The sequence below is a fragment of the Cricetulus griseus genome, assembly GCF_003668045.3.
Source record: "Cricetulus griseus strain 17A/GY chromosome 1 unlocalized genomic scaffold, alternate assembly CriGri-PICRH-1.0 chr1_0, whole genome shotgun sequence".
In the NCBI taxonomy this organism is placed as follows: Eukaryota; Metazoa; Chordata; class Mammalia; order Rodentia; family Cricetidae; genus Cricetulus; species Cricetulus griseus.
The window spans coordinates 196472695-196496438 of record NW_023276806.1 but is presented as its reverse complement, the minus strand read 5'-3'; the positions used below and the strand labels follow the sequence as shown (position 1 = coordinate 196496438).

The window sequence follows — 23744 nt, the reverse complement described above, 5'->3', positions numbered from 1 at the left end:
CTTGTGCAATCCACAGAAAGACTGTATGCCTGCTCGAGTGGCTTTGCAGACTATCACTGTGCTGGAGGGTGAAACTATGCTCAGGTAAGCTCTTGGGAGGAGGGAAGACAAGGAAGCCATCTTCTTGGGGGCCTTCCCCTTGCCTGTTTCCCAGTGATCCAAGTTCATCCCACCTCACTTCTCTCACACACTGGTCACCTATTCCCACTGTTAGCTTCTTGGCGAGCTCCAACCAGCACTGCTGTGCAGCCTTTAACCTTGTTTGAGGAGCACAGAGATGCTAGAGACCTGCACCAGTACCTGCTGGGCCTGATTGCTCAGTGTGACAGGGGCCGGGCAGGAGGGGAAGCAGCTCTGGGTTGCAGGATTGTATGGGCTACAAGCAGAGCAAGTCCCAGGCAGGCATGAGACAGAACGGACAATTGCAAGTTTGGGATATAATAGAAAGGGGCTCTGGCAAGCACCTGAGACATGCCTGATAGATACCCTGGGAGAGGAGGAGGGGGTAGAAAATTTGGTTATGTTCAACAGGCACTTGGAAACTCAGAACTGGAACCACTCCAGGGAGACAGTCTTTTGTGGGCTCCAGAAACAATAGCGATTTATAGTCCATATCTGATTAATCCTAGACAGCATTGACTAATGAGGTAGGAACATGGGCTCTGGAGCCAGGCAGAGCTGTGCTTAAGTCACTCTGTGTGTGCAGTGGGTAAGTTTACTCACCCTCTTTGAGCCTTAGTTTCCTTGCCCTTTACATGTTGATGATCATAATGGTCAGCACATGCTGGGGAACATTTGCCTATGCTCAGTACACAGTAGCTACTAAATAAACCAGACATTCGCCTATGGTCCATATACAGTAGATGCTATCTTTCTTTCTTTTCTTTTTTCTTTTTCTTTTTTTTCTTTTTTTTTTTTTTTTTGAGACAGGGTTTCTCTGTGTAGCTTTGGAGCCTATCCTGGCACTCGTTCTGTAGACCAGGCTGGCCTTGAACTCACAGAGATCTGCCTGTCTCTGCCTCCCAAGTGCTGGGATTAAAGGCGTGTGCCACCAACGCCCGGCCTGTCTCTTCCCCAGACAAACTCTCCTGTGCTGTTCCTAAGTGTCTACTGAATTCCATGAGGTTTCTAGCTTGAGTCCTTCAATCATCTTCAAGGGCAAGTGCCTCCCTGGTCACAGAGTCCCACTAAGTCTGGCAGCTCCCTTCAGGGGACACCTTAGGCCCTAAGAAAGCAGCTTGCTAATCCATCCCCATTGGTATACAGACAGGACATACCTGAAACAGGCATCTGCTCTTTCTGCCTTCCCTTGGGAAGGCGCTTGGATGCTTTCAGAGATAGACACATAAGGAAAACGTCCTTGTGAGACTTTAGAGGTTCTAAAATGGCTTCAGTGTGTGCCTGAGCAGGTATGTACACCATGGGCCTGCAGCTGTCCACAGAGGCCAGAAGAGGGGCCCCATTCTCTGGAGTTACAGGCAGTTGTGAAACCTTGACATGGGTGGTAGGGACCCAACCTGGATCTTCTGCAAGAGCAGTATATGGTCTTAAGCACTGAGCTTCCTTTCAAGCCCTAAAACTTTAAAAAGTGAGAGCAAATGCTAATTATTAAACATCATCTAAAATTTTGTTCCAGTATCATTCTGCCCAGCCATTTATAGACAGGATCTCACTCTATAGTGCTGGCTGACATGGCATTCGATATGTAGACCAGGCTGACATTGAACTCACAAAGATCCACCTGCTTCTGCCTTCCAAGTGCTGAGATTAAAGACACATACCACCACACCATGCCCAATGTTGCCTTTTAAGTGACTGCCAGTCCTAATTTAAAATTACAATGACCTATCTATCCCTACTTTAAATTTTTGTCATTAGCACTTACTTTTTAATGTAATTTACAAATTTGTGGATTTTTCATCCATATATCCCAAATAGAGTAAAAGAACATTTATTTTTCATCTCTGATGTACCCCAGGTGCCTAGAACATTTCATGAAACACGGTGGTCCTTAATACCATCATGTGTCTCCTAGTGAGATTTGGGTTAAAAGTTAAATGAATTAGGGGCAGGCAAGATAGCTTCGTGGTTAAGAGCATGCTCTTGCATAGGACCTATGTTCAGTTCCCAGCACAAATGACAGGCAATCCACACTTGCCTGAAACTCTGACTCCAGAAGATCTGATGCCCTCTGGCCTCCACAGATACCTGCACACATGGTGTACATAAACACACACACACACACACACACACACACACACACACACACACACACACACGTACACGCACACACATATTCTCTCTCTCTTACACACACACAAATTATATTTGAAATTGAATGCATGTGTAACAGTGACCCACAGGACTATAAGGTTTAGTGACATAGCAGCCATGTGAGGTGTGATAGTCATCTGTGATAGTTTCGTAAGGATGAGACTGGTTCTCTGCACTCTCTTAGAATGTATTTCTTTGTTATTTGTGGACGGAATGATCGCACTGTTTTGCGGTGAACAAAGTTGGAGTCTGCTTGCGCTTCCTGATAGGCCTGTGAGGAACTAAAGTCTTCCCTGACACGTTCCCAGAAGTTAAATGGTCATAATCACCCTCCTACAATATTACTCAAGGGATTGATCAGCAAACTCTTCATTCCCTAAATATCTCTAAAGTTAAACTTCAACTGAAGTGTAGGTTAAATTATCTGAATTAATGGCTTTGATTGACTGATTAACTGCTCGTGGACTCTGTGGCACCATGAATTATCCGTCATGACCCAGGAGTTTTAACCTATCGTCGGGAGATATACTGACCTAATAACATCTACTATAGGTCAGGTGGGCAGCTATGTTCAACCTACGAGGCCAGTTGCTCATCTTCAGCATGGTACAGATAAGTAAATGAAGTCTACAGAGGCCCCAGATCCAGAACCAAATAGATGATACAGATTTTGACCACTGATTTCCAAAGGCTATGGTTTTCCTAGTATCTCCTTTTAAGTCTCTGGTTTCTCCTTCCTAATATGTAGCCCCTACTCTTTATGCACAGAGTTGCTGTGACAAATATATGTAAAGCAGAATTCTGAGCAGATAACAGCATTCACTATGACTCTGCTGTAGGAATGATGATGTGTCTTTTCCCTGGGGAGCAATCATGCAACCTCTCCAGGGAGGAAACAAGAGCCCTGACTTAATGGGTGACAGTGTTGGAATAACCATGTCTAAAGATCCAACTTTTAAACAAGCTGAAGCCCTCACTTAGTAGTTGACCAAATAGATATGATCACCTAATTAATCATGGACTTCCAGCCTCCAAAACTACAAATCAAATAGACTTCATTGTAAAGTATCCAACCTCATGTATCCTGTTATTTCAACAGAAAATGAATCAATGCAATGCCAGAAGCACCCCATAATCAAAAATATCTGTGGATATTGATAACTGTCCATCTTGGGACACTGGACTAGAGAAAAAGAATCAAATGTAATGTTAAGATCTTAGACCAGGGGCTGGGGGATCTAGCTCATTTGGTAGAGTGCTTGCCTAATGTGTACAAAGTCCTGGCTTCCATCCCCAGCAGGACATAAACCAGGGATCATGGCAAAGCACTCAGGAGGTGTAAGTAGGAGGATCACGAGGTCTAGGTCATCCTTGGCTACACAGGGGGTTCACGGTCAGCCTGGGCTACATGAGACCTTGTCAAAAAGAGAAAGCAATCAAGCAAGAGAAAGAAAGAAAGACAAGAGAGAAAGGGGGGACAAAGATTGATCTTTGGGACAAAAGGAAAACGTGTATATAAGGTATTTAGACAATTGTAGAAATTTTAATATGAACCTAAAGATATTAAATCATTGTTAATTTTCCCAAGTCTGAAATGGTATTATAGTTATGTTGAATGTCGTTATTCTTTGAAGATGTATGCTGGATTATTTTAAGTGAGATGTCAATTAAAAAATTCAATATTCAACTTATTTTCAAATGCTTCAATGGATAAAAAACGTCTATTCCTAGGAAGAGATAAAGCAAAGGTGAAAGCAGTATAAACAATAGCTGAACAGAGATGAAAGGTATAGGGTCATTCATTGTAGTTTTTCAAACTTTGTGGCGTCTATAATCTTCAAAATAAAAAGCTCGGGAGTGGGGAGTCGTCTCTTTTTCACGACTAAGTTAGTACATTAGAAGCAGCAGGCTGTCTTAAATGAATCTGAGCTCCCCTTTGGAGTTGCCTGAACACTGAGCTAGCTCAAACCATGTGTCTGGGGCTAGATTGAGGCAAGGAGAGGCGTGAGGATGGGTGTATGGGCCCTGGAGAACTGTGCACAAACTATACTGCAAAGAAACCCAACAACAAGACAACTAACGCTTAAAACACAAGCAAATTCAGAAGCCGAAAAGGAAAATGCTGATAAATGAGTTTACGTAAAACATTTAAAACTTTTATATGGTGAAATGAAGATAATGAAGACAAGAGCAGTAGCAGAAAAAAACACTGCAAACCGAGCCAAAGACAAATGGATAGGAGGAGAAATTATTTGCAATCTGACAGAAAAAGTGCTTATGTATTATGCAAGGAGATCGTAATTTTACAGTTTTATCAAAAAACAAAATGAACAGAAAAATGGGCAAAGAATGTGAACAATTACTTCATATACTAAAAATAAGAATGGTGCTGGATGTGGTCAAACATACCTTGCATCCTGGTGCTTAGGAGAGGTAGAGGCAGGCTGCAGGTCTCTCTGAGTTCCAGGCTAGCCAGGACTACATAAGGAGAACCTGTCTCACACAACAAACAAACAGAAAAGTAGGAATGGTCAAAATTACCTGGAAAAAGTGTTCAGCTTCATGACTACTTAGAAAAATGCAAAACATGACAGCATGTCCATGTTTCTATGAGTGACAAATGGTTAAAGTCCAATAAAGTTTGGTTTTTAGCCAAGTTATAGCAAATGTACACTGCTATGGAAATGGAATCAGGACAGTGTGGGGGGAGGGTTACAATCTGGAAGCATTTAATTGTGTGTGTTGTGTGTGTATTGCTGGTTGAACCTAGGAGCTTGCACAAGGTAGGCAAGGAAGTGTTACCACTGAGTGTAAATTTTGTTTTTTGTTTTTTGTTTTTGTTTTTTGAGACAGGGTTTCTCTGTGGCTTTGGAGGCTGTCCTGAAACTCGCTCTTGTAGATCAGGCTGGTCTCGAATTCACAGAGATCTGCCTGCCTCTGCCTCTGCCTCTTGAGTGCTGGGATTAAAGGTGAGCACCACCACCGCCCGGCCATGAGTATAAATCTTAAATGTACATATATTATGATCCAGAAATTTCTTTGAAGTAATTTATTCTATGGATAAAGTCACAATGGAGATTCCTAAAGACATGAATGTAAGGCTATTCATGGAAGCATTATTTATATTATTTATAATAATAATAATAATAATAATAATAATAATAATAGCATAAAGTGGAAAGAGTTTAAATGTCCATTAATTCAGCAATGGTTGATTTTAAGGACCATGCAGTGGCTAAAAGATCTCCATGTGCTGACATGAAATTTCGCTGATACGTATTAGATACAGCATACAAGATGCTGTATATTTACACAATCTACTCTGCATAGAAATATTATATGCATTCTATAGCTTTATATGGAAAATATAGGCCAAGAAATAGTTCTCAGTGTTTTAACTTGTGATAAAAGCAAGAGGGACATCTTTTTCTTTTTATACGAAACCATTTTGAAGTTTCCACTTATTTCCAGCATTGTCATGTCTTACTTTTACAGTTAAAAATATGCAAAATTAAAGCCGAGGTGGCACAAGCCTTTAATCCTAGCACTTGGGAGGCCGAAGTAAGAGGATTTTTGTAGACGAGCCCAGTGTACAGAGTGGATACCGGGACAGCCAAGCCTACATGGAGAAACCCTGTCTCGAAAAACAAAAACAAACAAATATGCAAAATAGCCAGGTGGTGGTGCATGCTTTTAATCTTAGCACTTGGGAAGCAGAGGCAGGCAGATCTCTCTGAGTTCCAGGACAGTCTGGTCTACAGAGTGAGTTCCATGACAGGCTCCAAAGCTACAGAGAAACCCTGTCCTGAAAAAACAAAGCAACAACAACAACAACAAAAAAAACCAACAAAAAATATGTAAAATATACCACGAAACAACTTTCAAAATGTCAACCAATGCCCAATGCCCCTTGTGATGCTTTTGTAGGAAGTGTTTGAACTACTGAAGCAAGATAAGGTTGCATGCTGGTTAAATTGCTTTTAGCTGGGAGCACAAATATGGAAATATACTGAGCCACTGTACTGAGGAAGATGCTTCTTAGCACCTAAGAAGGCTGCACAGAGCAGCTGGCAAGTTCCTGAAGCAGCTTGAGGTCATTCACCCTTCTCCCCTGGCTTAGGCCCAGCCTTCAGCAAGACTTGCATTTGGAAAGCCTAAGTGGCCCAGCGAGAGAAAAACAATGTGATAAGAGATTTTCTTTCTCCTCTTTCTTTCTCTGTCTCTGGAGGTTCTTCAAGACCACGAAATTAGAGATATAACCATAATTCAAAGCTAGAAGACATGAGGGAATTTTGAGAGGGTGCTTGGATGATTCCCACTCTTTGTAAGTGTGCCATGTGTGTGCTTGGCTGGTCCTCTTTAAAGCATTTGTAAATACACCATGCATGTGCTTGGCTGGTCCTCTTTAAAGCACCCAGGGTATTGTCAGGTTCAAAGCCCCCCTTCCTCCAGAATGGCAGAGCTGGTGACATTGTCCTAAACAGGAGGACTTTGGTGGGTAAACTGAAGGACTGTGAGCAAGCCTGAAGGTTTGTATTCTCTAGAAAAGCAGATCTCTTAAGGCGGTTTCTGCTTACCAGGAACCTTGCCCTTAACCTTCTCCCAAAGGTCAGCTACTTCAGGAAAGGGCATCTAGTTCCGGGTCAATCCTGACAGCTTGTGTCAGCTCAGATCCCTACTCCGATGACTGTCATATAAAATCTGCTTGTTTCCCAACCATTTTGCTTTTCTCTCTGCCTTGGCAGTCTGATCCCCAATAAATCAATCTTTCTGTCTATGGAGTGGTCCAGTTCGGTAGTTTCTCTGCGCCATCTCTTAGATGTATTAGTCTGTGAGGATGGCCTCTATTGGGGGACGTTTTCTGTCCTCAGAGAAGTGGCACACCTAGTTCCTGGTCCAATGTCACTTAATTTCTATTAGTCATTTCACAGCTGTATCTTGGGAGGAGCAAGATCTGAAATACTTCGGGCTGATTTCACAAGTAAGCTGAAAACAAGGCCTTCACAATTTCTGTTTGTAATTTCCAAGCCAATAAAGCATGTCTGTCTTGGTGGATGTTTCTTTCTGAACAGTTTCAGTTGTCTGCAGATCTGTCTACCTGGCTTCCCCTTGGCTCAGAAACCTCACTTGTGGCTATCCTTGTCACAGGTGGATGGATGCCAGGCTGCCCACCGTTGTTTGTTATTAAACTGGTGATGCAATTTTTGTTTGGCAAGTTTATGACTCTAGGGTTATTCAAGGATGCTGTTTAAAAATACAAGTGAGCTACCAAGCGAGACATCAGAGCGGATCATAGGTTTGTTATTTTTTAGGCTGTTCGGGGACAGTAGATGAATGCACAAATTTGTTATTGTAGATTGTTATGAATCCCAAAGACACACATACGGGGATCATTACTGTAGATTGGCTTGTGACAGCTGGCCCTGATTTACTTATTTCCTCAAGAAGACACTTTGAACAATTATTGAAATGCCTCCCCTCTGTAATTACAATAATAATGATGATGATTTTGCAACTGAATATGCAATTCAGGGCGTACACACTCAACTGTTTTTAGCTTGTTTCTCTTTTTACATTGATGTCAGCTGCTGTCTTGGATTATGAAGAACTGCGAAGGCCTTCCCAACCAAGGGTCAATGAGCTACAAAGTCATCATGGCGAATCCAGAAAATAACTAAAATAATAATTATTATAGCTAGTATTTAAGGAACAAGCTAACTATGAGCAAGGGTTTTTTTTTTTTTTTTTTTCTTCCTCCTTTTTTGGGGGTTTTTGGAGAGGAAAAAAAATCTACTTTTAGTAATTATCTGCTCTTAAAAATAAAGTATCTTGTTGAATAATAAAACTATAGATGTCTGACAGTGCTGTCTCCCCTATACTTTCTAATTAAGGAGCTTCAAGGGGGAAGATGATGAGCTAGAACAAAGAGGGGTGTACTGTGGGTCAGAGAGAAGGGAATGGGAGCTGCAGAAAGGGTATAGGACCAGACAGTAATGAGAGACAGACAAGGGCTAAGAGAAGCTCAGACAGAACCAGAAAGCAACAGAAGAGAACAATGGGCAAAGAGGGAAAGGTACAGGGGAGACGGAGGCTAGAAGACTGACAGTTGGAAGCTAGCCTGGCCTACACAGGGGCTCTCTGTCTCTCTCTGTCTCTATATCTGTCTCTTCTCCTTTCCAGCTTGCACATATAGAGACAAATAAGGTCAAACCAGGTAGGGCATGCCCTACCCTAGTGCTCAGAAAGTTAAGGCAGGAGGAATTTGAGTTCCAGGCCTTTCTGGGTTACATAGTGAGACACTATCAAAAATAAATTAAGGAAATACATAAATCAGTAAATAGGGAAAATTAAACAAACAAAGCAAAAAAGAAGAAGCCCAAGATTTAGATTGGAGCTGGGAAGTGGTTGTGCATGCCTTTAATTCCAGCATTCTGGAGGCAGAGGCAGGCGGATCTCTGAGTTTAAGGCCAGCCTGGTCTACAGAGTGAGTTCCAGGACAGCCAGGGCTACACAGAGAAACCCTGTCTCAAACTCCCAAAAAGACTTAGATTGAAGGATTTTTTCTTTTTCTTTTTAAAGCATGTGATGGTTAGTGTCATTAACTTGAGAAAAATCTAGACTCATGTGGGAGATGGGTCTCTGAGCATGCCTGGTGGGACTGCCATTCTGGGGGAAGACCCTTCACTGTGGGTGGTACCGTTCCCTAACTGAATCCTGGATTAGAGAGTTGAGCACTAGCAGGCAGGACTTCACTGCTCTCTCCTGCCTGCAGATGTCACATGATCTGCTGCTTTCCAGGGCTGCTCCTTTGACTTCCCGAACATGAGGAACTGTGAGCTAAAAGAAAACCCTTTCTTCCTCAAGTTGCTTTGGTCAGAATCTTTTATCACAGCAATGGTGAAAGAAACTGAGATGGGTGGGGTGTGGGGACACAGGCTTTATTCTCAGCCCTCTGGAGGCTGAGGCAGGCAGCTCTGTGACTACAAGGCCAGCCTGCCTGGTCAGCAAAGTAAGTTCCAGGCCACCCAAAACTACATATTAAGACTCTGTGTAAATAATAATAATAATAAAGAAAGAAACAAAGACAAAGTATATGTCTTATGAAATCAGCACACCCCAACTCAAGTTGGATGAAGTGAAGCCAGAGGTCAAGGGTTCTGAGCCTTTGTCCTGTGTATTTAGTATGTGGAGCTGGGGAGAGGAGGTTACTAGAGCTTTATTTGAAAATATGCAAGAACATAAATCACAATCTTCAGGGTCCAGCAAGATGGCTTAGCAGGTAAGGAACTTCCCTGCCAATCATGCCCCCCCCTGGCACTCACCCATACACACAGGGACCCACAAAATAAATATTAAAACTTATCAACATGATAAAGTCCTCTACAAAAATTTGCATTTGAGGGCTGGTAAGAGGAGTCATTGGATAAAGGTGTTTGCTGCCAAGCTTGATGACCTGAGTTTAATCCTCAGGACCCACAAGGTAGAACAAACTCCCACAAGTTACCCTAGGACATGAGATGATTTAATTCCAAGGACATCTGGCACCTTTTTGACCTTGAGGGTCAACTCAGACTGATCTGCGATGTGATAGAACCAGGAGATATAGATTACTTCCTCTTTGTCATGTGCCACTGTCCGGGACATTCTGTGTCATCCTGGACATCCCTGTGTCCCCTTGTTCTCCGAGTTGCCCTCTGGGTTCTCCTCTCTACTGCAGAGCTGTCTAGAGTTACTTTTTACTGCCAGCTTCCCTCTCACAGGCACGCCTCAGTTTACTCACTATAGATATCTGTCTACCTCCCCACTGACACTGGCTTTCTGCAGCCAATGCTCCTAATCCCAAAGAGACTTCAATATGGTGACTTTTATATGAAAGAAGAAGAGTTGTCTTAACAGACTCATGGGGGCCAATTCCTATGGAACTAAGGACTTATTTCTAGATGATTCCACTCTATTCTACCGATATCCATCATTAGGAAATAGGACATCTGGTCTGTGGTCTTACAGAAATAAGTCTATTGCTATCACCATCACTACCACTAATACTGTATTTTTTAAAATACCATCCATTTCTGAACAGACTCTTATATAAACCAGATACATGGGAGGGAGAGGCTGGGTAAACGCTTACTTCAATGAATGGATGGAAGTATGAGAAACAAAACAAGGTAATCAGAGCCAATTAGATGATGCAGGGGAAAGAGAGGAACTAGTTATGCCTGGTTTTCACAAAATCCTGGGTATGGGTGGGGGAAGAGAGTGTAGAAAAAGTCTGACTTCAAAACTCCTTATCCTTGGACATTTCAACCAGGAAGGCTGGGATAAGATTTTTCTGAGCAGATTTCAGCCTGCCCCCAACCCCCAACCCCCAAGGCCTTTTGGTTCCAAATACACTAGGAATCAGTGTTAACTGCTTTTTTGAAATACCGTTTTGTCGGCATCATTTGGATGTGGTAATTTGCAAAGCAATCTCCAGCAGTTGACAGTTCATCCATAGCTGTGTGGTATCCAGACATTTCCTGGGACTTCTGCCCACCTCCTATGCAGCTGGCAGTGTCTGCCAAACCAGGATATGTGCTCAGCTGGGATTAACTTGGAACCAAGTAGCACTTTGTTGTGTCTAAGATTTGTTTAAATTCTGCAAGGGTGAAGGGCAGTCCTACTTAATTCAAATAATAAGAGTGAAATTTAAAAATTAGGACTGAGGAGATAGCTTAGTTGGGTAAAGTGCTTGTAGATCAAGCATGGGGAACTGAACTTGATCTCCAGTAGCCATGTAAAAAAAGTCCAGAGTGGTAGTATGCTTTTTAAATCCCAACCCTGGAGGGGTGGGGACAGGCGGGTCCCTGTGGGTTGCTGGCCAGCTAGCTCACCTGCTTGGTGAGCTCCCAGTCAGTGAGCGAATCTGTCTCAAAAAGACAAAGTGAAGGACACCTGAGTTGACCTCTGGCTCAATATACACGGGCACATTTGTGCACATCCACCCCCTACAAATTAAAAATCAGCAGCGCTTGAAGATCAACTTAGTCCACCAAGGGCTGATATGAATTGCAGCTCTAACAGGTTCAAGGACAAGGTCAGCAGGCTGGTGGCTGGGAGCCCGGGGTCAAGAATCTATATTCTTTGCCTGGTGCCCTCTAGATTGATGCTTGTGGAGCTGTGAGTTTCAGTTACTGGTTGTTTCTTTTTGAAGCTCTTTCCTTTTGGCTAGAGACTTACTCAGCCTCCTTCACACATGCTTCAAGGTCACAGCCTAGACCAAAATGTTTACAGAAAAAGCTAGGCACTTATAAAGAGGACTCTCTGCCAGCTCCTGTACTCCCAGTGCCTGGCTACAAACAAACCCAGCAAACCAAGGAAGGGATAAAGTGGTCTCTGGAACCAGGAATTTCTAGGCTTGAAAGCCAATGGGAGAGCAGATGCATTCTGCCCTATTTCCCCAGCAGCTGACACTGTGGCGGCTGCTGTGGCTGCTGCCACCTCCTGGGAGAAGACAGACCTGAACGGCATACCTGCAACTCATGTCTAGGTTCACCAGTGACTTGGCCACAGGCCCTGCTGGGCAAAGGACTGACAAACATTTGACTTAAGAAACAACCCCAAACTAATTAACTACTTATTCAACAACAACAAGAAAATTAAATGTCTTTTTTTTTTTTTTTTTTTTTTTTTTTTTGCATTTCTGTTCTTTTTTGACAGCATGCTGCTTAATGAAATGATTTCAGGGTCAGGGAGTGCAGTTGTGGTAGGAAGGGCTTGCCTAGTATGCCCGAGGCACAGAATTCCACCCCCAGCACTGGAAAAAAAATAAGGACTTCATAACTGTGTTAGGTTTTTTGTTTGTTTGTTTGTTTGTTTGTTTATGGGGGGGCAGTTCAAGACAGGGTTTCTCTGTGTAACAGCTCTGGCTATCTTGGAACTCACTTTGCAGATCAGGTTGGCCTTGAACAGAGAGCTGGGATTAAAGGCATGTGCCATTACAGCCTGGCATCATAATTGTTAGTTTTAGGAATATGTCAGAGATCCCTCCTCTTAGCTCTCTGAATGCTGGGTCCTGGAGTGATGGTGAGGATGAAAACACATGGGATTTTTACAATAGAGAGGGTGCATACAGCCTTGGTGGTCCTCGATGTCAAAGCATCTCAGTTCACTGCGGGGCTGCTGTGGGAGCTGAGACAGTAACGGGAGCTCCTAGATTTCAAGAAATGGCCAATGGGGTGAGTCCATGCTTTCAATCTCCCTGGGGACTTTCAAAGGGGGAAAGGGTTTATTTCAGCCCATACTGCAAGGGTACAGTCCATCCTGGCAGAGAAATTGAGGCAACTGGACACACTGGACCCAGAGTCAGAAAGTGAAGGAAAATGGGCATTAGTGCTAAGTTCATTTTATCCACTTCAGAATTCCAACCCAGGGAATGGACTCGCTTACAGCTGAAAAGGGTCTGCTGCAGCTGGAGAGATGACATGGGTCATCGGTTAGGAACACTTGTTTTATTTTTTCATTTTTTACTTTGTGGTTTTTTTTTTTGAGACAGGGTTTCTCTGTGGCTTTGGAGACTGTCCTGGAACTAGCTCTTGTAGACCAGGCTGGTCTTGAACTCACAGAGATTCACGTGCCTCTGCTTTCCAGTAACACTTATTCTTGCAGAGAACCCAGGTTCAGTTCCCAGACTCCGCACTGTGGCTCATAATCATCTGTAAAGTCTGTTCCTGAGGACCTGACCCCTTGTCCTCATAGGCTTATGATCCCTTGTCCCCATTAACTTATGACCCCTTTTCCCCATAGGCTATGACCCCTTGTCCCCATAGGCTATGACCCCTTGTCCCCATAGGCTATGACCCCTTGTCCCCATAGGCTATGACACCTTGTCCCCATAGGCTATGACCCCTTTTCCCCATAGGCTATGACACCTTGTCCCCATAGGCTATGACCCCTTGTCCCTATAGGCTTATGACCATCTTATAAAGCAAAGTACATGCATTTCAACACCAAAAGTTCCCATAGCCCAGTGGTTCTCAACCTTCCAAAGGCTGTGACCCTTTAATACAGTTCCTCATGTTGTTATTTTTAATTATTTTTGTTGCTACTTCATAAATGTTATTTTGCTATTGTTATGAATCATAATGTAAATTATATGATTTGTAGGATATCTGATATGTGACCCTGTAAAAGAGTTGTTAGACCCCTTAAAGGGGTCATGACTCACAGGTTGAGAACTGCTGCCATAGCCAATAACAGTTACAAAGTCTCTTAACGCTGAGTTCCTATAAAACAAAAACCAAGTTACATACTTTCAACATAGAATGGCACAGAGTTTCCATTCCAAAAAGAAAGAATAGGGGAACAGGAATGATTGGATCAAAGCGAGACCAAAATCCAGTAGGGCAAACACTTTGTGTACAGCATCAGAGACTTGTAATATAATCATCTAGGCTCCAAATGGCCTGGATGGCCCCACTCCAGCTCTGCTGCTTGTAACACACATAGCCTCTCTCCTAGGCTGGCTCCACTCATGCTGTCAGTTCTCCTTGGCAGACATCCCATGGTCTTAGCATCTCTAATGCCCCATGGTCACCAGAACAAGCTGGGTGTTACCTTTGCAGCTTCATGCTTTCAGGGCCTTCAGCCTTTCAGGGCCTCCTTGTAGGGACTCTGACTCTGTTCCTTATTTCCTGGCCTCAGTGGCTGTTTGATATTACAGATTAGGACTCCATGACTGCTTCTAAGTTTCAATTTTTATTATTTATTTATTTATTTATTTATTTATTTATTTATTTATTTAGGTTTTTCGAGACAGAGTTTCTATGTATAGCTTTGGAGCCTGTCTTGACACTCGCTCTGGAGACCAGGCTGGCCTCGAACTCACAGAGACCCGCCTGCCTCTGCCTCCCAAGTGCTGGGACTAAAGGCGTGCGCCACCAACGCCTGGCTAAGTTTTCATTTTTAATAACTTCAAAACCAGTGCCATGTGGATGATGATGCCAAATTCGGTTGCCAGATCATGATGCTGACTGGCCCCCTTGTAACATGACCATAGCAATATCCATATCCTGTCTGGGCTGACCTTGGTGAAACATTTCCTTAGGTGATGTGTTTGGGCAGAGCACACCTTAAGTTTGGTCTCTCCTTTCAAACAAACTTAGACCCTCGTGATATGAAGCCTCTGATGGGTGAGATCTCGCTCTCAAGGTCCCTTTACCATTTCCCCAGGGCAGTGTCGATGTTTCTCTTCAGTGGTGCCATTCTACTTAATAATAACAGTTGTTTCCTCCTCACTAGCCTGAATGCTCTCCTACCTGAAAGTTTCCTCTGCTATCCTATTAGCTTTAAATCCAACTTCATTTAAGTTCTCAGGATACAGATAAAATGAAGCCAGATTCTTAGCCAAAATACTACATGGATGGTCCATACATAGCCCAGTTCCTGGGAGAGTCTTTGTTTCCCTCTGATAACGCATGAGCATGGCCTCCACTGCCTGTATTTTTTTTTTTTTCAGCACTCTTGTATTTCTAAGCCCCTATCAGAACAACCCTCTAACCTCTGTTTCCAGCCTTCCAGGGCTTTTCTAGTCCCAAGTGCCAAACTATTCCACATTCCTCCCATACACCAATTCCAAAGGCCTAAGAGTCGTGTGGTCAGGTTTATCATAGCAATGGCCCTACTCCTGGTACCAATTTTCTATCTTAGTTTCTTTTCCTATTTCCATGATAAAATACCCTGACAAAGCAACTTGGGGGAAGAAAGGACTTACTTAGGCTCAAAGTGCATGTGTACATAAGACAACATGATCTTGGGGTAGCTGGTCACATTGCATCCAGTCAAAAAGCAGAGAACTACAAATGCCAGCCCCCTGCCTGCTTTATTCATTGTATACAGTTTAGAATCCCCCACCTAGGGAATAGTCTTCCCACATCGATAAACCTAATCAAAATAATTTCTCATAGACATTCTCAGAAGCTAACCTCAATCTAGACTGTAACTCACAAGTGCACCTGGAGGCTTGTCTCCTAGTGACTCTGGATCTTGCCAACAGACAACATCAGGCTGACCAAAATTTGAGCGGACAACCTTATGCCTTTAATTCTATTCAGTTTTGAATTTTATAGAGACATAACTATATATTGTCAAGAAGAAATTCAGAAGAAACCAAGAGACATGTTTCTTGAGTAGCTAGCATATGCTTATCATAGAGAATTTAAAGAATAATATCATAAGTAGACATATATATCACATTTGTCATGAAATGCATAGGAAAAACAGGAATTGGGTTCTAGATGCCCATCTGCAAATAGCTCAGTTGTATAAATGTCTTAGGTGCCATAGCAGCTAACAAACTTGGACATTCATGTTCTCATCTATTGAATAATACTGTAAAAGGGCATTTTTTAAATTTACATCAGAGCTTGCTTAGAAGACAGCAAATTGAATAATTTGTCATGTGTCACCTGTTCTAAACATCAAAATCTGTTAGAGACCATGAACTTTGAGAGGTCCTGGTAAGCTAAAGGAAGAATGTCATAGGCCTTTATGTCAAGATTGTTTTCCTTAACTAATGAATTATTGTGTTGTGGGATATTTGTTCACTGTATGAAGATGTGTCACTGTGATTGGTTTAATAAAGAGTTGAATGGTTAATAGCTAAGCAGGAAAAGGTTAGGTGGGACTTCCAGGGACAGAGAGGACTATGGAAAAAGAGTCTCCAGCCAGACACAGAGAGGAAACCAGAAGGGCAAGATGAAGAGTGGTAATGCCACTTGGCAGAATTTAGATTAATGTAAATGGTTAAATAAGTTACAAGAGTTAGTTGAGACAAGTCTAAGCCAAAGGCCAAGCTTTCATAATTAATAAGAAGTCTCTGTGCTGTTATTTGGGAGTTGGCAGTACAGAGAAAGGTTTACTACATTCTTTGTCTTACTTTAATCAACCATGTAGAGCAATGAGTATCAGTCTATTATTTTAAGTACATTTTAGTCCTTTGCTATCATTTGCTATGGTTTGAATGTCATATCCCCTCCAACATTCCTGTTGAAACTTAACCCCCAATTAAGAGATGGGGCATTTAGGAGATCGGTGAGTGTAGAGGGCTTCACTTTGAAAAAATGGGATCGGTACACTGATAAAAAGGTGGGAGGGAACCAGCCAGGCTCCCTTCTCCTCCTCTTCCACTATGTCTGACATACTTCTCCCCTCCAGAGGACATAAGCCATTTCAGAAGCAGAAAGACAGGACCTCAGTAGACATTCAACCTGCTGACCTCTTGATTTTGAACTGCCAGCTTCTGAAACTGTGAGAAATAAATTTCTTTTTTTTTTTTTAATACATTACCCTGTCTCGAGTATTTTGTCATGGTAGAGTATAATTTACCAAGCATAACTATGAAACCTCTTCCTTAACAGTAAGCAAATGCCTTTTGCCCTCAGCCAAGTGGTATATTCCTTTACAGGAAAACAGGCCCGGCTGAGTTTGTTTTGCTTTGCCTGTCTTGTGGCCTTTATTACTACTAGCTACATTTGATATTTGAGTAGTACCTCATAGTTTATTAAAATGATTCCCAATTACCCATTCATTTGGGAAGAATTGTGATACAATCAAACAGGGTGGGCTTTTGAACCAAAGAGAGTCTGCAGGTATCACCCAGCAGCTGGACCTCCTGGGATAAAGCATTTCACCAGTCAATGGTCCATGCTTTGCCTGGACTTTTTGTTTGTTTGTTTTTTGTTTTTCCAGACAGGGTGTCTATATATAACAGCTCTAGCTGTCCTGGAACTTGATCTGTAGACCAGGCTGGCCTCAAACTTACAGAGGTCATCAGCCTGCCTCTGCCTTTCCAGTCCTGGAATTAAAGGTGTGTGCCACCACCACCTGGCTTAACCCAGCTTTTTATAGTGGTTGGCTCAAATATTATCTTCTTGGGGAGTCTGGCCAATCTAAGAATTACTCTGTATTGGTCTCTTTTTAACATGTAGCAGACTAAAATTACCTAGATGACTTACATGCATTGGCCAAACAGAATGGGGCCTTGACTGGCTCCTCTGTGCACCATTGTCTCCCTAGCATGTGGGACAGCCTGGGGCATCATAGTTTCCCTCGATAAGTCCTTCTTGCAGTGAGAGACAGTGGTTAGCAAAATCCCAAACATAATCAACTGCCCCCAGTGAGAAGTATCTGAGAAGCACACTGCAGAGGCCTCTGGGGGGGTAAGAGGACTGGGTCACTAGCATTGTGTGTTACCACAGCACTGATGCTCTCTGAAAACTGATGCTCCACGATGGTGTAATAGGCCCCATCTGTGAAGTACAATGGTACAGGATGACTGTGTGGCTACTGTCAGTTCCCAGGCCTTGCATATGCATCTGTGCAAACAACCCCATCACCTAAAGTCATACTCCAAAGGCAGAAGAAAGTAAAGATGGAGCCCTAGAAGTCTAGTGTTAGGAATTTTCTGCAGATTCCAATTTTATTTGAACATTTCTACAAATTTTGGGGTGAGTAGCAATACATCTGTTTGTATTTCTATTAACACAGAGATACTTTAAATTTTTCACCATTTGTGTTATAGGAAAAACCAAGCTCTCCTAGGTCTTAATACTGTGCTTGGCAATCATACCTAAGGGACACATGTTTGCAGTGTTTTGACATTCTTTTTCCTTTGCAGGACATTTGCCTCTAATTGACACTGTCTTTTAGCACTATTGATTCATTCTTCAATAAGTACTTACTGAGCATCTACTAGGTATTAGACTACAATATGTGGGGACTACAATATATAGCTACAACTGTAAACCGAGTATGCATGGCTCCTGCCACAGTGGGAGTTATCATTAACAGGACAGAGAAATACAAAAGAAACAGAAGCATACTGGGATGAGTGGTAAGCTAAGGAGAGGGAACTCAGGGTGTTAAGGGAAATGTAGAAAATGTCAAGTAATCTTAAAATAGGTGATGAGGAAAGATTTTCCAAGATAAAATGATCTGAAGAACAAGAAGAGTTAGCCAGGTAAAATACAGGGTAGGGAGATATTCCAGGCCAGGAACAGACTACATCTTAGAGATGGAGAGCATGCACACCATAGAAGTAGTGATTTGGGATGCTTGTCTAGTGTGGCCAGAATAGATTGCTCAGGAGGGACGGGGGTAAAGGAGAGCAGAAAAAGGAGAGAGCCTGAGTAATGCTGGAGGGATAATGAGGGGCCCCTGGTTAAGACATTTATAGTAGAAGAGTATGGAAAGCCACAGAAGAGCTGGCATGGCCATCCAAGTACTTAAAAGAAGCAGAGGCAAGAGTTACTCTGCAGACTCGAAGCCAGTCAGGTCTCCAGAGTAAGATTCTATTGTGAAAATGACAACAATCACAACAACTTCCCTTCCCTGCCCAAAAAAAAAAAAAAAAAAAAAAAAAAAAAAAAAAAAAAAATTACAGGAAAATTTAACACTTAGAAAGAGTTGGTTTAGCTGCTTGGGGGGTGGGGCCGGGGTGGAGGGAAGGCAGCCCATGGAGCCTCAAAACGACATGAAGAACTTTACAGGTAGCTGAATAAGCTGGAAGCTGGAGAGCTGGTCCTCCCTAGAGAAATGGTCAGCTCTGAGAATATGCATATAGGTAACATTATACGAACCCATCAGGTTATAATTGGGAGTAAATGTTTATATACAGGTCCACAGATGCCTTTAATAACAATTAATGAAAAAAGAGGCCATGCATTGAAGGAGAGCAGGGGTGGTTAGATGGGAAGCTTGAAGGGGGGAAAGAGAAGAGAGAGATGTAATTAAATTACAAATTACAAGCTCAATAACATGAATGGGTTTATACCTGTTTTTCACAAAGTTTGATCAGGAACTACACAATTCTGTGCCTGGAGAATTAAAAAAAAAAAGACTCATTAAGATTTCGGTAAGAGGAGAAATTAGCAAATTGTGGGGCCCTCAAATTAACTGGAGTGAGTCCCAGTCTCACCTTCCCTTTTAGAGACAACCTTTCCCCCCAAGATAATCTCTCTGTAGCTAACTTCCTCATCGAAGGCCGTTCTCTAACTCAAGACACTGGTTTAGAGCATTGCCCTGTGATTGTACCCTTCCCCAACCAAGTCTCACACTTAAAGCACAAGGAATCTTTAAGCCTGATTGTACTTGGGGCCTTGCTGACGTTTCTAATGGCATCCTATTAGAGGCCACTACAAAAATTCCCCCAGTGGAAATGAATCCAGCAAGGAATTGGAGAGAGCTGATGGGCAGGTTAATGATCATAATCAAGGAGAGAATAACGATTGGTTCACCTGGTCATTCATTGAGAAGCTCTTTGCTTGAGTTTCTTCATCCTCTGCTTGACAAAATGACCCTATCCAAGCTTTCAGGAACCCAAAGTCTTGGGCAAGGAGTGAACCCAAGATTTGGTAATGTCAATGGCTAGGCCAGAAAATAAATATTTTTAACCCTGACAAACAGGTACTAGACGGGAACATTATCTTAATTTTGACACATATTTAGACCAGGTAGGTGTTCCTTTTGTGATAAGAAGCTGGGACGATGCCCTTCTGGTTGTATTGTGTTAGGGGAGGCCGGGGCAGCGGGTATGCTCACCATTCCTTCTGAAGAGGACGTGGTCTTTTCGCTTTCCCAATGTTTGGGCTACATTTATGGTAAAATCAAAAGGAAGATGAAACAAATGATGGCACACAGCTTCCATACACTATGGACGTGTTCCTGGTAGGTGGGTTAATGTCATTTCTGAAAAGGAAGCCATAAGAATATTACTAGTAGGTGAGGGCTCACAAGAAATGCTTGCAGTGGAGGACTTCAGAGACTGAACACACACTAGCTTTTCCTCTTCTCGCCTCCACCTGACCCTGGAACACGGTGGTGACAAGGGCATTTTCTTTTTTTTTTTTAACCTCAGGACAAGTCCAGAGACAAAGGCCATACGTTATTATTGCACTTCAATTCTCCTCAAAGGGTTTACAAACAGGCTAGGGCGGTGGGTTCCAAAGTCGGAAAGGTATCGCCTTTCCAAAGCGGATCTCATTTTCCCTTCCTGGTTTACGACTAAGATTCTTTTTTTTTTTTTTTTTTTCCACCCCCAAATGTTCTTGGCGTTGTCTTTACCTGCGTTTGGAAGAAAAGTCCTCGGCGCCACTCCTCTTGCAGCAAGCCTTCTCGGGAGGGAAACCGGAGGAAGCGGCCGGCCGCCGACCGAGCCTGTGCCCGCTCTGCGCGGTCGCCTTGGCGGTCGCGGTGGCGTTCGCGGCGCGGCCCCTTTAAGAGCAGCCACGTCCCCGCCCTCCTCCTGGCGGGGCCGGCGGTCGGTGGCGGCCGCTACGGTGCTGACAAGATGGCGGCTGGCGGGGCTGTTGCTGCGGCGCCCGAGTGCCGGCTTCTGCCCTACGCGCTGCACAAGTGGAGCTCCTTCTCCTCCACCTACCTTCCCGAGTAAGTGCGGGGCCCCGCGCTCGAGCTGGCGGCGCTGCTCGGCGGGAGCGCGGCCCGGCCGAGCGTGCGGTGGACGGCAGCGGAGCCGAAAGGCCCAGGCGGGGCCTGTGAGGGGGGACGCGCGGCCTCCGGAGCGGAGCGGCGCGGAGCGGCGCGGCGCGGCGGCCGAGAGCGCCGGCCTGGCGGGCCGAGGCCAGGGGGAGGGCCCGGGAGCGAGCTCGGGGCAGCGGCGAGGCGGGCCTGCGCGCCGGCCGCGGGCCAGCCGCCCCCCCCGCCGGCCGTGAGAGCCGTGAGAGCCGGCCAGGGCGCCGGGGGCCCGCCCGCTCCTCCCAGCGCGGCTCGGACCTAACAGCCCCCGAGTTCCGGAGCCCGCATTAAAAGTGCTTAGCTCTCCGCACGGGCGAGCGGCGAGAGAAGTTATTAGTCCGTCTGCATCCCGGCAAGAACTTGGGGGCTGGCAAAGGGGTGTCTTTGCTTTTGGGGCTGGAAGTTGTGGGGAAGACAGGGAAGGAGGGCGGCTGCTTGTCTTCGGGAGCCTCCGTCTCAGCAGAAATGGCTTTGATGAGCAAACCAGGGAGCTGGTGTGTTTTTATGTTGCTAGACAAATAAAATGACTGCATCCCGGGAGTGTACTGAACAATGATGCTTTCCCATTTATATTTCAAAAAAAAAAAAATCCTTGCATTTGTCCAGATTTAATGTCTCAAGTGAAGTCAGGCAGGACTCTCAAAGTGAGGCCGCCTGTAGAAGAATCTCCCTTGACTGCCACCCTGCCCTCTGATTCACCAGGTCAAGGGTTGGCACTGAGATATTGTTGCTCTGACCCAGTGAAGGCTGACCTGTGGTCTCATCTGGCCCGCAGTGGCCTATTGATGGCTAGTACATGGCCACATCTCCCATGGATGTTGGAACCCAACTTTCAATTTGAGGGTAAGCTAGGTAAACACTAACCTTCAGTTGAAGTTGACATGTGGCTGTAGGTACCTGAACCTCTCTCTGGTGAGAGTTGACTTTTTCTTTTTCTGATCTGGAGTGAGACTCCTTACAGATTAGGTGTCCCACTTGAGTTAGCTGTTGTATGGGCGCGTTAAGGAAGAAAGCATTTCTAAACAGACCTGATCTGGTGGAATAGTGGCTTTAACCAGACTCTGATTTGGACTGGACAGAACCTGTTGTGGCAGTTAAAATGTAACTGGGAGAAATCCATTACTATAGATTTCTTAAGGCCATTAAGAAAGTGTTAATATGGTATGTATTTTCATTAAGCGTATCTTGTTTGATCCCAATGGCATTAAAAAATAGTATAATTTTTATTTTAAAGCACTGTAGAGTTCAGTAATCTGAAGGTTTTCCATTGAAGGACAGTAGTCGAGTGTTACCTGGCTTGAGTTTGAGAATTTTGTCAGGCAAGTTGGTGTGTGTCTGCCTTAATTGTAAAATTTTTGGTTCTGAATTTATGTTAGCAAGTATGGCTATTATAACTTTGTATGATGGGAAGTTTAAGAAAGGAATTGACTTGGGGGGGTCTAAAATCACCTCTAATGGGGTGAGACAGTAAATGTCTTAAGCAGATGTGATTTTTTTGGGGGGGGGCGGGGTAGGTCTAGCCAGCTATTTGTTGAAATTGTTCACAAAACAGCAAATATTTATTGACAGAAACCTAGGCATTTTGGGGAGGTGGTCATAATTACAAAAATGGTGAGAATTTATGCCTTTCATATGCCGATTTTTATTATGAATACTTCAAGTATTTTAACTTCTTTACTCCTTAACAATCTTTTAAGAATCTCAAAACATTGGGTCTGGTAGGAGATGCCTGTAATGCAAGCTCGTAGGAAGCAGAAGCAGGAGAATCAGAAGTTTACTGGTATCCTCAGCTACATAGTAAAGTTAAGGTTAGCCTGGGCTATATGTGACCTGTGTTGTCCCTTTCTGCCCCCCCCAACCCCCTCCCCAAATCTCCATTTTCCAGATGTGGAAACTGGCACGGAGAGGCTGTCCTCTTGGGTGAGGCCAGAATTTGAATCCAGAGAATCTGGCTCCACAGTCCATGATCCTAACCAGTGTGCTACTTTACTGCATCCACACAAGTGTTTCTATGAGGAATTGTTGATTGGAGAGAATTCTTCTAGGAAAGGCATTTGTGTTTTAGTTGTTTAAAGTCATGTAAAGGGCTAGAGAGATGACTCAGTGAGTGTTTTCTGTACAAACTTCAGGACCTGAGTTCAAATCATAGCATAGACAGATTTGTAGGCCGAACCTATAACCCCATTGCTCTTAGTGGGGTAGAGACTGAAAGATCCCTGGGGCTAACTGGGTACCAACCTACTTCTAAGTTCAGTGAGATGCGGACTTAAAGGAGCAAGGTGGAGAGTGATAGAATAGGATACCTATGTCCTCCTGGCCTCTCTGGCACACATGCACTTATCCGTACACATAGGTGCACACATACCACGTATGCATAGGACTGCTCCCACCGTCCCTCCACACCATGAAGTCATGAAAAGAATTCCAGTCCCAGATTTCTTTCTAGAAAACCATTTCTCCATTTAACTCAAGATTCATGTGAACCTTAAATTGTTAAAATGTTAAAACATTTTTTGACTTTGAAACTAATGATGATCTTTTTCAGTGTTTTTAAATTAATTTACCTGTATTTTACTTTTTTTCTGAAGTTTTTACCTAATTTGGAAATTAAGGGTGGTACATGTAAGTGATCATTGATAGAATTGAGCATACTACAGGTAAAAACATGTTATAATGATCCCCATTCTTCGGTGTGTATCATTGTAGGTTGTGATGATGTTGGCTATAGTTACTGTCTCTGAGATGCTTTTTTTTCATATAGTTTTGTTTACTCTTAAGCACAAACCTGCAACGAGTTTCCTATGTTCTGCCGATGAGGAAGCTGAGAGCAATATATAACATACTTGCCCACAGCACACAGCTTTCCAGAGGTTTGGCAAGCTCTTGTGTAAACCCAGTCTACACTGGCTCTACCAATAACAAGCAGGGATTAAGTGTCTTCCCTTCTCTTAGATGTATTC

General features: G+C 43.6%; 1 protein-coding gene and 1 long non-coding RNA gene across 7 annotated transcripts in view; one reads left to right on the top strand and one right to left on the bottom strand.

Moving 5' to 3' along the window:
• Window positions 1-20528, bottom strand: part of LOC103161455 — a 54920-nt gene extending 34392 nt beyond the window's left edge. For 3 of the 5 annotated variants that reach the window (XR_004771671.1, XR_003480328.2, XR_004771670.1), the window contains exons 1-3: window positions 20374-20527; window positions 19852-19998; window positions 19085-19127 (exon numbers count right to left, since the gene is read on the bottom strand). This is a non-coding gene — a long non-coding RNA (uncharacterized LOC103161455). Of the gene's footprint in view, window positions 1-13480; window positions 13539-17705; window positions 18839-19084; window positions 19128-19851; window positions 19999-20373 lie in introns of those variants that run through there. The other 2 variants (XR_004771668.1, XR_004771669.1) reach the window with 2 other exon arrangements.
• A 28-nt stretch (window positions 20529-20556) lies between these two features.
• Mkln1 (muskelin 1) overlaps window positions 20557-23744 on the top strand; it is a 113574-nt gene continuing 110386 nt past the window's right edge. For both annotated transcript variants that reach the window (XM_027391606.2, XM_027391603.2), the window contains exon 1: window positions 20557-20697. In XM_027391606.2, the coding sequence (XP_027247407.1) occupies window positions 20600-20697 (98 nt within the window). In that variant the 5' untranslated portion in view covers window positions 20557-20599. The remainder of the gene's footprint in view (window positions 20698-23744) is intronic.